The sequence below is a fragment of the Oncorhynchus nerka genome, linkage group LG11 (genome assembly GCF_034236695.1).
Source record: "Oncorhynchus nerka isolate Pitt River linkage group LG11, Oner_Uvic_2.0, whole genome shotgun sequence".
In the NCBI taxonomy this organism is placed as follows: domain Eukaryota; kingdom Metazoa; phylum Chordata; class Actinopteri; order Salmoniformes; family Salmonidae; genus Oncorhynchus; species Oncorhynchus nerka.
The window spans coordinates 16982792-16996616 of record NC_088406.1 but is presented as its reverse complement, the minus strand read 5'-3'; the positions used below and the strand labels follow the sequence as shown (position 1 = coordinate 16996616).

The 13825-nt window shown below is 45.7% G+C and overlaps 1 protein-coding gene across 7 annotated transcripts in view; it reads left to right on the top strand.

The window, feature by feature from the left end:
• The window catches only part of LOC115125746 (arf-GAP with Rho-GAP domain, ANK repeat and PH domain-containing protein 1-like), a 183461-nt gene that overhangs the window by 78724 nt on the left and 90912 nt on the right, over positions 1-13825 (top strand). For all 7 annotated transcript variants that reach the window (XM_065024262.1, XM_065024259.1, XM_065024261.1 and 4 more), the window contains exons 10-13: positions 1624-1730; positions 2886-3085; positions 3219-3304; positions 3605-3787. In XM_065024262.1, the coding sequence (XP_064880334.1) occupies positions 1624-1730; positions 2886-3085; positions 3219-3304; positions 3605-3787 (576 nt within the window). The remainder of the gene's footprint in view (positions 1-1623; positions 1731-2885; positions 3086-3218; positions 3305-3604; positions 3788-13825) is intronic.

The window sequence follows — 13825 nt, the reverse complement described above, 5'->3', positions numbered from 1 at the left end:
CCTCACGCTGCTCCTCCCCCTACTGTATTACCTCACGCTGCTCCTCCCCCTACTGTATTACCTCACGCTGCTCCTCCCCCTACTGTATTACCTCACGCTACTCCTCCCCCTACTGTATTGATGTCAATTCTTTGTGGGTAGCTAGCTACAAATTCTATCTGGCTAACTAACAGTTTGCCCTATTGACTTATTATGGGGCTTGTGATCTACATGCCAAAATTAACAAAGCATTTATTTATTAACTTATCAAGATAAAATATTGTAATCAGGCAACATATGAGATGTGAATAGGCAACATTTCTCTCTCTTTAACTCAAATAATGTCCGCCAATACATTTTGCGTTATTTTTTTACGAGGTTGTGTCATATTTCTTTGCATACTTTCCGTTGAAGCTGGCATCGATGCATGCTTCAAAGTATGTACAAACTGAGTATGCATTCGAGAAGTGCCCCCCCCCCCGTGCTCCGTTTCGCATACTTTGATTTGGAGCCATACTCCGACCCTCCCGTGCTCCGTTTCGCATACTTTGATTTGGAGCCATATACTTTGATTTGGAGCCATACTCCGACCCTCCCGTGCTCCGTTTCGCATACTTTGATTTGGAGCCATACTCCGACCCTCCCGTGCTCCGTTTCGCATACTTTGATTTGGAGCCATACTCCGACCCTCCCGTGCTCCGTTTCGCATACTTTGATTTGGAGCCATACTCCGACCCTCCCGTGCTCCGTTTCGCATACTTTGATTTGGAGCCATACTCCGACCCTCCCGTGCTCCGTTTCGCATACTTTGATTTGGAGCCATACTCCGACCCTCCCGTGCTCCGTTTCGCATATTTTGATTTGGAGCCATACTCCGACCCTCCCGTGCTCCGTTTCGCATACTTTGATTTGGAGCCATACTCCGACCCTCCCGTGCTCCAGTGTGTGTGCTCGGAGCAGGGTAGGATGTATTTTCAGAAACACCCAATGTATTTGGAAATAAGTATTTTGAAGTTAGATTTGGCTATTTGGTTCGTTCCACAAAATGTGTCTTTTTGTGTCCGTTTATTTTGAAGTAGAAATTGTGTGTATATTATTATAATAATAATAATAATAATAATAATCCAATAATAGTATTTTAAAAGCCTGTTATGTTACATAAAGTGCCCTTTAATACAGACCAAATGGAGAATTCAATAAAGGCCAAAATTCAAGTGTGTCTCCGTCAACCCTGTGTCACTTCTAGGAAGATTTCAAACCAATTGTTTTAGGGGGTAGATCAGCTTTAATATTGCAGATTGTAGTTTCCATCAATGTAATTGTCTGCATCATTTCCAATCCCCCATATATATTATTTTGTATATACAGTGTATTCGCAAAGTATTCTGACCCCTTGACTGTTTTCCACATGTTGTTACGTTACAGCCTTATTCTAAAATGGATTAAATCCTTTTTTCATCAATCTACACACCATACCCTATACTGACAAATGTCTTTATTTTTTACATTTTAGCAAGGCTGCCTGTGTAAAGACGCACTAAATAACAAATACTTACTTATGCATATATTTGAACCCAGCTCTGATCATGGTTGCTGTAGTGGGTGATGTCAGCTGTGTGATGTGTGTGTGTGTTCTGTTTCCAGGACTACCGCCTTGGCATCGGTATCACGTCTATCGACATGAATGTAGGAAACGTGAAAGTCACTGACCGCCGCAGTTTTGATTTGACCACACCCTACCGCATCTTCAGGTTTACACCCATACACCACACACACACACACACAAACAGCAAGGTTAGAGAGGGAGTGTTCAGCTTGACCGGATTACTGTGTGTGTGAGTGTGAGAGGTCCGACATTTCTCAGTGTTCAGAGACTTGGGGTTAAGGTTAGAATTAGGTTTAGGAGTTAGAATTAGGTTTAGGAGCTAGGGTTAGAATTAGGTTTAGGAACTAGGGTTAGAATTAGGTTTAGGAGCTAGGGTTAGAGTTTGGTTTAGGAGCTAGAGTTAGAGTTTGGTTTAGGAGCTAGGGTTAGAGTTTGGTTTAGGAGCTAGAGTTAGAGTTTGGTTTAGGAGCTAGGGTTAGAGTTTGGTTTAGGAGCTAGGGTTAGAGTTTGGTTTAGGAGCTAGGGTTAGAGTTTGGTTTAGGAGCTAGGGTTAGAGTTTGGTTTTAGGGGTTTAGGAGCGAGGTTAGAGTTTGGTTTAGGAGCTAGGGTTAGAGTTTGGTTTAGGAGCTAGGGTTAGAGTTTGGTTTAGGAGCTAGGGTTAGAGTTTGGTTTAGGAGCTAGGGTTAGAGTTTGGTTTAGGAGCTAGGGTTAGAGTTTGGTTTAGGAGCTAGGGTTAGAGTTTGGTTTAGGAGCTAGGGTTAGAGTTAGGTTTAGGAGCTAGGGTTAGAGTTAGATTTAGGAGCTAGGGTTAGAGTTAGGTTTAGGAGCTAGGGTTAGAGTTAGGTTTAGGAGCTAGGGTTAGAGTTAGGTTTAGGAGCTAGGGTTAGAGTTAGGTTTAGGAGCTAGGGTTAGAGTTAGGTTTAGGAGCTAGGGTTAGAGTTAGGAGCTAGGGTTAGAATTAGGTTTAGGAGCTAGGGTTAGGTTTAGGAGCTAGGGTTAGAATTAGGTTTAGGAGCTAGGGTTAGGTTTAGGAGCTAGGGTTAGAATTAGGTTTAGGAGCTAGTGTTAGGTTTAGGAGCTAGGGTTAGAATTAGGTTTAGGAGCTAGGGTTAGAGTTAGGTTTAGGAGCTAGGGTTAGAATTAGGTTTAGGAGCTAGGGTTAGAGTTAGGTTTAGGAGCTAGGGTTAGAATTAGGTTTAGGAGCTAGGGTTAGAAATATATAATAATAATAATGTGTCTTAATTATGTGTCTCCACAAGGTTAGTTGTACAAGACTCTGTGTGTGTGTGTGTGTGTGTAGTTTTCTAGCGGATTCGGAACAACATAAGGAGCAGTGGGTAGAAGCAATGCGTGACGCAATTGGAGAAGCTCTGTCCAATAGCGAGGTGGCTAATCAAATCTGGGCAGAGCCTAGCAACTGTTGCTGTGCCGACTGTGGCGCCGCCAAACCTGAGTGGGCTGCCATCAACCTGTGTGTGGTGGTCTGCAAATGCTGTGCAGGTCAGTGTGTTTACTGTCATCAGATAGTTGTAGAACTTTCAGAACCACTGACCTTTGGTTGGACCGGTTTCTCTATTATACACAGAATGCAGTCATAGAATTATGTATTTTTTTGCTTGTGTGTGTGTTGTAGGAGAGCATCGGGGTTTGGGCCCCAGCATCTCTAAGGTGCGCAGTCTGAAGATGGACAGGAAGGTGTGGACAGAGGAGCTTATACAGGTACACACACACACACACACACACACACACACAACTATGTCTTACTATACTTGTGAGGACTTTGAGGACCAACAATTGATTCCCATTCAAACTCCTATTTTCCCTAACCCTAAAACATTAACCCCTAATTCTAACCCTGACCCCTGACCCCTAAGCCTAAAATACTATTTTTTTCCTCACTTCTCAGAATTTTAGTTGTTTTCATATTCTTGTCAAGACTTCTGGTACTCACAAGAATACTAAAACAAACAGACAGAGATTTGGTGTCCCTATCTAACCTCCCCCTCACCTGTCCCCCAGGTGTTCCTGTTGCTAGGAAACGAGCGTCTGAACAGGTTCTGGGCGGCGAACATCCCTCCCAGCGAGGCGCTGAGTCCGACCAGCTGCAGCAAAGCCCGCCGACGATTCATCAGCTCTAAATACAGACAGGGCAAATACCGCAAATATCACCCCCTCTACGGCAACCAGAGAGAGCTCAACAATGTAAGAACAACTTTTACATAACCCTAGTCGGACCTACCTCCAACCTAACCTTAACCCTTTATATAACCCTAATCTGACCTACCTCTAATTTAACCCTTTATATAACCCTTATCTGACCAACCTCCAATTGAACCCTTTATATAACCCTAATCTGACCTATCCCCAACCTAACCTTAACCCTACCAGTATCCATACCCCTACAGTGTCTATGTTCACTTTCTACATAAACAATATCAGTGATGAGATAAGAAAGTGTCAAATTCATTTATTTGCAGATGACTCTGTCATGTACTCTATCGCTTCATTGGCTGACCAAGCATTATCACTATCGGAGACAGATTTTAAGATATTACAAGGGTCTTTTATACAGCTGAAACCTGTTTTAAATGCAAAGAAAACACATTTTGTGATTTTAAATAGGTTCAAAAAGTTGGTTGAAAATACACTTGCACTTACGAGCTTAGATGGTTCTCAAATGAATCAGGTCTCTGCAAATAAATACTTAGGGATATGATTGGATGATGAACTGTCTATTAAAATGCATGTTGGCGAACTTTGAAAAACGGCTAAAAATCAAGCTAGGCTTCCTCTATAGAAACAGGACATGTTTGTCCTCTACAAATATAAAAGAAATTGTGCAAGCTACTTTTGTCTGTTATAGATCATGGGGGTATTATCTACATGAATGTTACGGCAACAACACTTAAATCGGTGGATGCTACTTTTCATTGCGCACTTAGGTTTATTACGGGTGCTAGCTACAGAAATCACCACTGTGTTTTATATCAAAATGTGGGTTGGACTTCCCTGTCCATGAGACGAGAACAACATGCTCTCGTGTTTGTCTATAAAGCACTTCTGAATAAACTACCTTCTTATTTATCATCAATATTAGAAGTAGAATCCTAAAACCAGGTCTCAAGCTTGGATTACACTTGAGGCCTATGCGATTTCCACAGAGTTGGGTATGGCTGCCTTTTCCTGTTACGCTCCTTGCCTATGGAATAGCCTGCAGACTAAACTTAAACCTGAGACTCTTGTCCCCCTGTTGTCCATTTTAAACATTTATTGGGGGATTTTTATTTTTGTATTGCTTGCAACTGATTCGGGGAATAAAAGTTATTGTGCTGTTAGTAGAATAACCTGTTGGGGAATAACCTGTTAGTAGAATAACCTTTTAGGGGAGTAACCTGGTAGTAGAATAACCTGTTAGGGGAATAACCTGGTAGTAGAATAACCTGGTAATAGAATAACCTGGTAGTGGAATAACCTGGTAGTAGAATAACCTGTTAGTGGAATAACCTGTTAGTGGAATAACCTTTTAGGGGAATAACCTGTTACTGGAATAACCTGTTAGTAGAATAACCTGTTAGTAGAATAACCTGTTAGTGGAATAACCTGTTAGGGGAATAACCTGGTAGTAGAATAACCTGGTAGTAGAATAACCTGTTAGTGGAATAACCTGTTAGTGGAATAACCTGTTAGTGGAATAACCTGTTAGTGGAATAACCTGTTAGTAGAATAACCTGTTAGTGGAATAACCTGTTAGTGGAATAACCTGTTAGTGGAATAACCTGTTAGGGGAATAACCTGTTAGGGGAATAACCTGTTAGTGGAATAACCTGGTAGTGGAATAACCTGGTAGTGGAATAACCTGGTAGTGGAATAACCTGTTAGTAGAATAACCTGTTAGTGGAATAACCTGTGTCTAAATGTAATAATCTGCTGCTGTATTTCTTTGTGTTATCTGTGATGGTTTGTCTTGTTCATTTTTTAAATCATTGTACCTAAACTGTATGTGTAAACATGTATACGCAGGGCCCAGCTGTAAAATAGACATTGGTCTCAGTTTGTGTTCCTTGTTGAAATAAAAGTATAATAATAATAATAGCCCTCCAGTATCTACAGTATACCCCTCCGGTATCTACAGTATCCATACCCCTCTGGTATCTACAGTATCCATACCCCTCCGGTATCTACAGTATACCCTCCAGTACCCATACCCCTCCGGTATCTACAGTATTCCCCTCCAGTATCTACAGTATACCCCTCCAGTACCCATACCCCTCCGGTATCTACAGTATACCCCTCCAGTATCTACAGTATACCCCTCCGGTATCTACAGTATACCCCTCCGGTATCTACAGTATACCCCTCCGGTATCTACAGTATACCCCTCCAGTACCCATACCCTTCCGGTATCTACAGTATACCCCTCCGGTATCTACAGTATACCCCTCCGGTATCTACAGTATACCCCTCCAGTACCCATACCCCTCCAGTATCTACAGTATACCCCTCCAGTACCCATACCACTCCAGTATCTACAGTATACCCCTCCGGTATCCACAATATACCCCCCCGGTATCTACAGTATACCCCTCCAGTATCTACAGTATACCCCTCCAGTATCTACAGTATACCCCTCCAGTATCTACAGTATACCACTCCGGTATCTACAGTATATATCCCTCCGGTATCCATACCCCTCCAGTATCTACAGTATACCCCTCCGGTATCTACAGTATAACCCTCCGGTATCTACAGTATAACCCTCCGGTATCTACAGTATACCCCTCCGGTATCTACACTATACCCCTCCAATGTCTACAGTATACCCCTCCGGTATCTACAGTATAACCCTCCGGTATCTACAGTATAACCCTCCAGTATCTACAGTATACCCCTCTAGTATCTACAGTATACCCCTCCAGTATCTACAGTATACCCCTCCAGTATCTACAGTATACCCCTCCAGTATCTACAGTATACCCCTCCAGTATCTACAGTATACCCCTCCAGTATCTACAGCATACCCCTCCGGTATCTACAGTATACCCCTCCGGTATCTACAGTATACCCCTCCGGTATCTACAGTATACCCCTCCGGTATCTACACTATACCCCTCCGGTATCTACAGTATACCCCTCCGGTATCTACAGTATACCCCTCCGGTATCTACAGTATATATCCCTCCGGTATCCATACCCCTCCAGTATCTACAGTATACCCCTCCGGTATCTACAGCATACCCCTCCGGTATCTACAGCATACCCCTCCGGTATCTACAGTATACCCCTCCGGTATCTACAGTATACCCCTCCGGTATCTACACTATACCCCTCCGGTATCTACACTATACCCCTCCGGTATCTACAGTATAACCCTCCGGTATCTACAGTATACCCCTCCGGTATCTACAGTATACCCCTCCGGTATCTACAGTATACCCCTCCGGTATCTATAGTATACCCCTCCATTATCCATACCCTCCAGTATCCATACCCCTCCGGTATCTACAGTATACCCCTCCGGTATCTACAGTATACCCTTCCAGTATCCATACCCCTCCGGTATCTACAGTATATCCCTCCGGTATCTACAGTATACCCCTCCAGTATCCATACCCCTCCAGTATCTACAGTATACCCCTCCGGTATCTACAGTATACCCTTCCAGTATCCATACCCCTCCGGTATCTACAGTATACCCCTCCGGTATCTACAGTATAACCCTCCGGTATCTACAGTATAACCCTCCGGTATCTACAGTATAACCCTCCGGTATCTACAGTATACCCCTCCGGTATCTATAGTATACCCCTCCATTATCCATACCCTCCAGTATCCATACCCCTCCGGTATCTACAGTATACCCCTCCGGTATCTACAGTATACCCTTCCAGTATCCATACCCCTCCGGTATCTACATTATATCCCTCCGGTATCTACAGTATACCCCTCCAGTATCCATACCCCTCCAGTATCTACAGTATACCCCTCCGGTATCTACAGTATACCCTTCCAGTATCCATACCCCTCCGGTATCTACAGTATACCCCTCCGGTATCTACAGTATAACCCTCCGGTATCTACAGTATAACCCTCCGGTATCTACAGTATACCCCTCCAGTACCCATACCACTCCAGTATCTACAGAATACCCCTCCGGTATCCACAATATACCCCCCCGGTATCTACAGTATACCCCTCCAGTATCTACAGTATATCCCTCCAGTATCTACAGTATACCCCTCCAGTATCTACAGTATATATCCCTCCGGTATCCATATCCCTCCAGTATCTACATATCCCTCCGGTATCCAGTATACCCCTCCAGTATCTACAGTATAACCCTCCAGTATCTACAGTATAACCCTCCGGTATCTACAGTATACCCCCTCCGGTATCTACAGTATACCCCTCCGGTATCTACAGTATACCCCTCCGGTATCTACAGTATACCCTCCGGTATCTACAGTATAACCCCTCCAGTATCTACAGTATATATCCCTCCAGTATCTACAGTATACCCCTCTAGTATCTACAGTATACCCCTCCAGTATCTACAGTATACCCCTCCAGTATCTACAGTATACCCCTCCGGTATCTACAGTATACCCCTCCGGTATCTACAGTATATCCCTCCGGTATCCATACCCCTCCAGTATCTACAGCATACCCCTCCGGTATCTACAGCATACCCCTCCGGTATCTACAGCATACCCCTCCGGTATCTACAGCATACCCCTCCGGTATCTACAGCATACCCCTCCGGTATCTACAGCATACCCCTCCGGTATCTACAGCATACCCCTCCGGTATCTACACTATACCCCTCCGGTATCTACACTATACCCCTCCGTAATCTACACTATACCCCTCCGGTATCTACAGTATAGCCCTCCGGTATCTACAGTATACCCCTCCGGTATCTACAGTATATATCCCTCCGGTATCCATACCCCTCCAGTATCTACAGTATACCCCTCCGGTATCTACAGCATACCCCTCCGGTATCTACAGCATACCCCTCCGGTATCTACAGCATACCCCTCCGGTATCTACAGCATACCCCTCCGGTATCTACAGTATACCCCTCCGGTATCTACACTATACCCCTCCGGTATCTACACTATACCCCTCCGGTATCTACACTATACCCCTCCGGTATCTACACTATACCCCTCCGGTATCTACACTATACCCCTCCAGTATCTACAGTATACCACTCCGGTATCTACAGTATATATCCCTCCGGTATCCATATCCCTCCAGTATCTACAGTATACCCCTCCGGTATCTACAGTATAACCCTCCGGTATCTACAGTATAACCCTCCGGTATCTACAGTATACCCCTCCGGTATCTACACTATACCCCTCCAATGTCTACAGTATACCCCTCCGGTATCTACAGTATAACCCTCCGGTATCTACAGTATAACCCTCCAGTATCTACAGTATACCCCTCTAGTATCTACAGTATACCCCTCCAGTATCTACAGTATACCCCTCCGGTATCTACAGTATACCCCTCCGGTATCTATAGTATACCCCTCCATTATCCATACCCTCCAGTATCCATACCCCTCCAGTATCCATACCCCTCCAGTATCTACAGTATACCCCTCCGGTATCTACAGTATACCCTTCCAGTATCCATACCCCTCCGGTATCTACAGTATTTCCCTCCGGTATCTACAGTATATCCCTCCAGTATCCATACCCCTCCAGTATCTACAGTATACCCCTCCGGTATCTACAGTATACCCTTCCAGTATCCATACCCCTCCGGTATCTACAGTATATCCCTCCGGTATCTACAGTATACCCCTCCGGTATCTACAGTATACCCCTCCGGTATCTACAGTATAACCCTCCGGTATCTACAGTATAACCCTCCGGGATCTACAGTATACCCCTCCGGTATCTACAGTATACCCCTCCGGTATCTACAGTATACCCCTCCGGTATCTACAGTATAACCCTCCGGTATCTACAGTATAACCCTCCGGTATCTACAGTATAACCCTCCGGTATCTACAGTATAACCCTCCGGTATCTACACTATACCCCTCCGGTATCTACAGTATACCCCTCCGGTATCTACAGTATACCCCTCCGGTATCTACAGTATAAACCTCCGGTATCTACAGTATACCCCTCCGGTATCTACAGTATACCCTCCGGTATCTACAGTATACCCTCCGGTATCTACAGTATATCCCTCCGGTATCTACAGTATACCCCTCCGGTATCTACAGTATACCCTTCCAGTATCCCTCCGGTATCTACAGTATACCCCTCCGGTATCTACAGTATACCCCCCTCCGGTATCTACAGTATACCCTCCGGTATCTACCCTCCGGTATCTACAGTATACCCCCTCCGGTATCTACAGTATACCCCTCCGGTATCTACCATACCCTCCGGTATCTACAGTATACCCTCCGGTATCTACAGTATACCCCTCCGGTATCTACAGTATACCCCTCCGGTATCTACAGTATACCCCTCCGGTATCTACAGTATACCCCTCCGGTATCTACAGTATACCCCTCCGGTATCCATACCCCTCCGGTATCTACAGTATAGCCCTCCGGTATCTACAGTATACCCCTCCGGTATCTACAGTATAACCCTCCGGTATCTGCAGTATACCCTCCGGTATCTACAGTATACCCTCCGGTATCTACAGTATACCCTTCCAGTATCCATACCCCTCCGGTATCTACAGTATACCCCTCCGGTATCTACAGTATAATCCCCTCCAGTATCCAGTATACCCCTCCAGTATCCATATACCCCTCCAGTATCTACAGTATACCCTCCGGTATCAGTACCCTTCCAGTATCCATACCCTCCGGTATCTACAGTATACCCCTCCGGTATCTACAGTATACCCTCCAGTATCCATACCCCTCCGGTATCTACAGCCCCTCCGGTATCTACAGTATACCCTCCAGTATCCATACCCCTCCAGTATCTACAGTATACCCCTCCGGTATCTACAGTATACCCCTCCGGTATCTACAGTATACCCCTCCGGTATCTACAGTATACCCTCCGGTATCTACAGTATACCCCTCCAGTATCTACAGTATACCCTCCGGTATCTACAGTATACCCCTCCGGTATCTACAGTATACCCCTCCGGTATCTACATACCCCTCCGGTATCTACAGTATACCCCTCCGGTATCTACAGTATACCCTCCGGTATCTACAGTATACCCTCCGGTATCTACAGTATACCCCTCCGGTATCTACAGTATACCCCTCCGGTATCTACAGTATACCCTCCGGTATCTACACAGTATACCCCTCCTCCGGTATCTACAGTATACCCCTCCGGTATCTACAGTATACCCTCCGGTATCTACAGTATACCCCTCCGGTATCTACAGTATAACCCTCCGGTATCTACAGTATAACCCTCCGGTATCTACAGTATAACCCTCCGGTATCTACAGTATATCCCTCCGGTATCTACAGTATACCCCCTCCGGTATCTACAGTATACCCTCCGGTATCCATACCCCTCCGGTATCTACAGTATACCCCTCCGGTATCCAGTATACCCCTCCAGTATCCAGTATACCCTCCGGTATCTACAGTATACCCTCCAGTATCTACAGTATAGCCCTCCGGTATCTACAGTATAACCCTCCGGTATCTACAGTATAACCCTCCGGTATCTACAGTATACCCCCCTCCAGTATCTACAGTATACCCTCCAGTATCCAGTATACCCCTCCAGTATCTACAGAATACCCCTCCGGTATCCTACAGTATACCCTCCGGTATCTACAGTATACCCTCCAGTATCTACAGTATACCCTCCAGTATCTACAGTATACCCTCCAGTATCTACAGTATACCCCTCCGGTATCTACAGTATATCCCTCCGGTATCTACAGTATCCCTCCAGTATCTACAGTATATATCCCTCCGGTATCTACAGTATAACCCTCCGGTATCTACAGTATACCCCTCCGGTATCTACAGTATACCCCTCCGGTATCTACAGTATACCCTCCGGTATCTACAGTATACCCTCCGGTATCTACAGTATACCCTCCGGTATCTACAGTATAACCCTCCGGTATCTACAGTATACCCCTCCAGTATCTACAGTATACCCCTCCGGTATCTACAGTATACCCTCCAGTATCTACAGTATACCCCTCCAGTATCTACAGTATACCCCTCCGGTATCTACAGTATACCCCTCCGGTATCTACAGTATATCCCTCCGGTATCTACAGTATATCCCCTCCAGTATCTACAGTATACCCTCCGGTATCTACAGCATACCCCTCCGGTATCTACAGCATACCCCTCCGGTATCTACAGTATACCCCTCCGGTATCTACAGTATACCCCTCCGGTATCTACACTATACCCCTCCGTAATCTACACTATACCCCTCCGGTATCTACAGTATACCCCTCCGGTATCTACAGTATACCCCTCCGGTATCTACAGTATAACCCTCCGGTATCTACAGTATAACCCTCCGGTATCTACAGTATACCCCTCCGGTATCTACAGCATACCCCTCCGGTATCTACAGCATACCCTCCGGTATCTACAGTATACCCTCCGGTATCTACAGTATCTCCGGTATCTACAGTATACCCCCTCCGGTATCTACACTATACCCTCCGTATCTACACTATACCCCTCCGGTATCTACAGTATACCCCTCCGGTATCTACAGTATACCCCTCCGGTATCTACAGTATAACCCTCCGGTATCTACAGTATAACCCTCCGGTATCTACAGTATAACCCTCCGGTATCTACAGTATAACCCTCCGGTATCTACAGTATAACCCTCCGGTATCTACAGTATAACCCTCCGGTATCTACAGTATATCCCTCCGGTATCTACAGTATACCCCTCCAGTATCCATACCCCTCCAGTATCTACAGTATACCCCTCCGGTATCTACAGTATACCCTTCCAGTATCCATACCCCTCCGGTATCTACAGTATAACCCTCCGGTATCTACAGTATAACCCTCCGGTATCTACAGTATAACCCTCCGGTATCTACAGTATAACCCTCCGGTATCTACAGTATAACCCTCCGGTATCTACAGTATACCCCTCCAGTACCCATACCACTCCAGTATCTACAGAATACCCCTCCGGTATCCACAATATACCCCCCGGTATCTACAGTATACTCCTCCAGTATCTACAGTATACCCCTCCGGTATCTACAGTATACCCCTCCGGTATCTACACTATACCCCTCCAATGTCTACAGTATACCCCTCCGGTATCTACAGTATAACCCTCCGGTATCTACAGTATAACCCTCCAGTATCTACAGTATACCCCTCTAGTATCTACAGTATACCCCTTCAGTATCTACAGTATACCCCTCCAGTATCTACAGTATACCCCTCCGGTATCTACAGTATACCCCTCCGGTATCAACGTAACGTAATCAACACTGCTAGCTAGCCAGCTAGCCCCGAATAGCAGCACAGTAGAAACTATTACACTCAACGGAACGACTTGATTAGTGTAGTGTCAACAACGCAGCCAATGCCAACTAGCCTACTTAGTCAACAACGCAGCCTCTGCCAGCTAGCCTACTTCAGCAGTACTGTATCATTTTAATCATTTTAGTCAATAAGATTCTTGCTACGTAAGCTTAACTCTCTGAACACTCGTGACGTGTAGTCCACTTGTCATTCCAATCTCCTTTGCATTAGCGTAGCCTCTTGTGTAGCCTGTCAACTATGTGTCTGTCTATCCCTGTTCTCTCCTCTCTGCACAGACCATACAAACGCTCCACACCGCGTGGCCGCGGCCACCCTAATCTGGTGGTCCCAGCGCGCACGACCCACGTGGAGTTCCAGGTCCTCCGGTAGCCTCTGGAACTGCCGATCTGCGGCCAACAAGGCAGAGTTCATCTCCGCCTATGTCTCCCTCCAGTCCCTCGACTTCTTGGCACTGACGGAAACATGGATCACCACAGACAACACTGCTACTCCTACTGCTCTCTCTTCGTCTGCCCACGTGTTCTCGCACACCCCGAGAGCTTCTGGTCAGCGGGTGGTGGCACCGGGATCCTCATCTCTCCCAAGTGGTCATTCTCTTTCTCCCCTTACCCATCTGTCTATCGCCTCCTTTGAATTCCATGCTGTCACAGTTACCAGCCCTTTCAAGCTTAACATCCTTATCATTTATCGCCCTCCAGGTTCCCTCGGAGAGTTCATCAATGAGCTTGATGCCT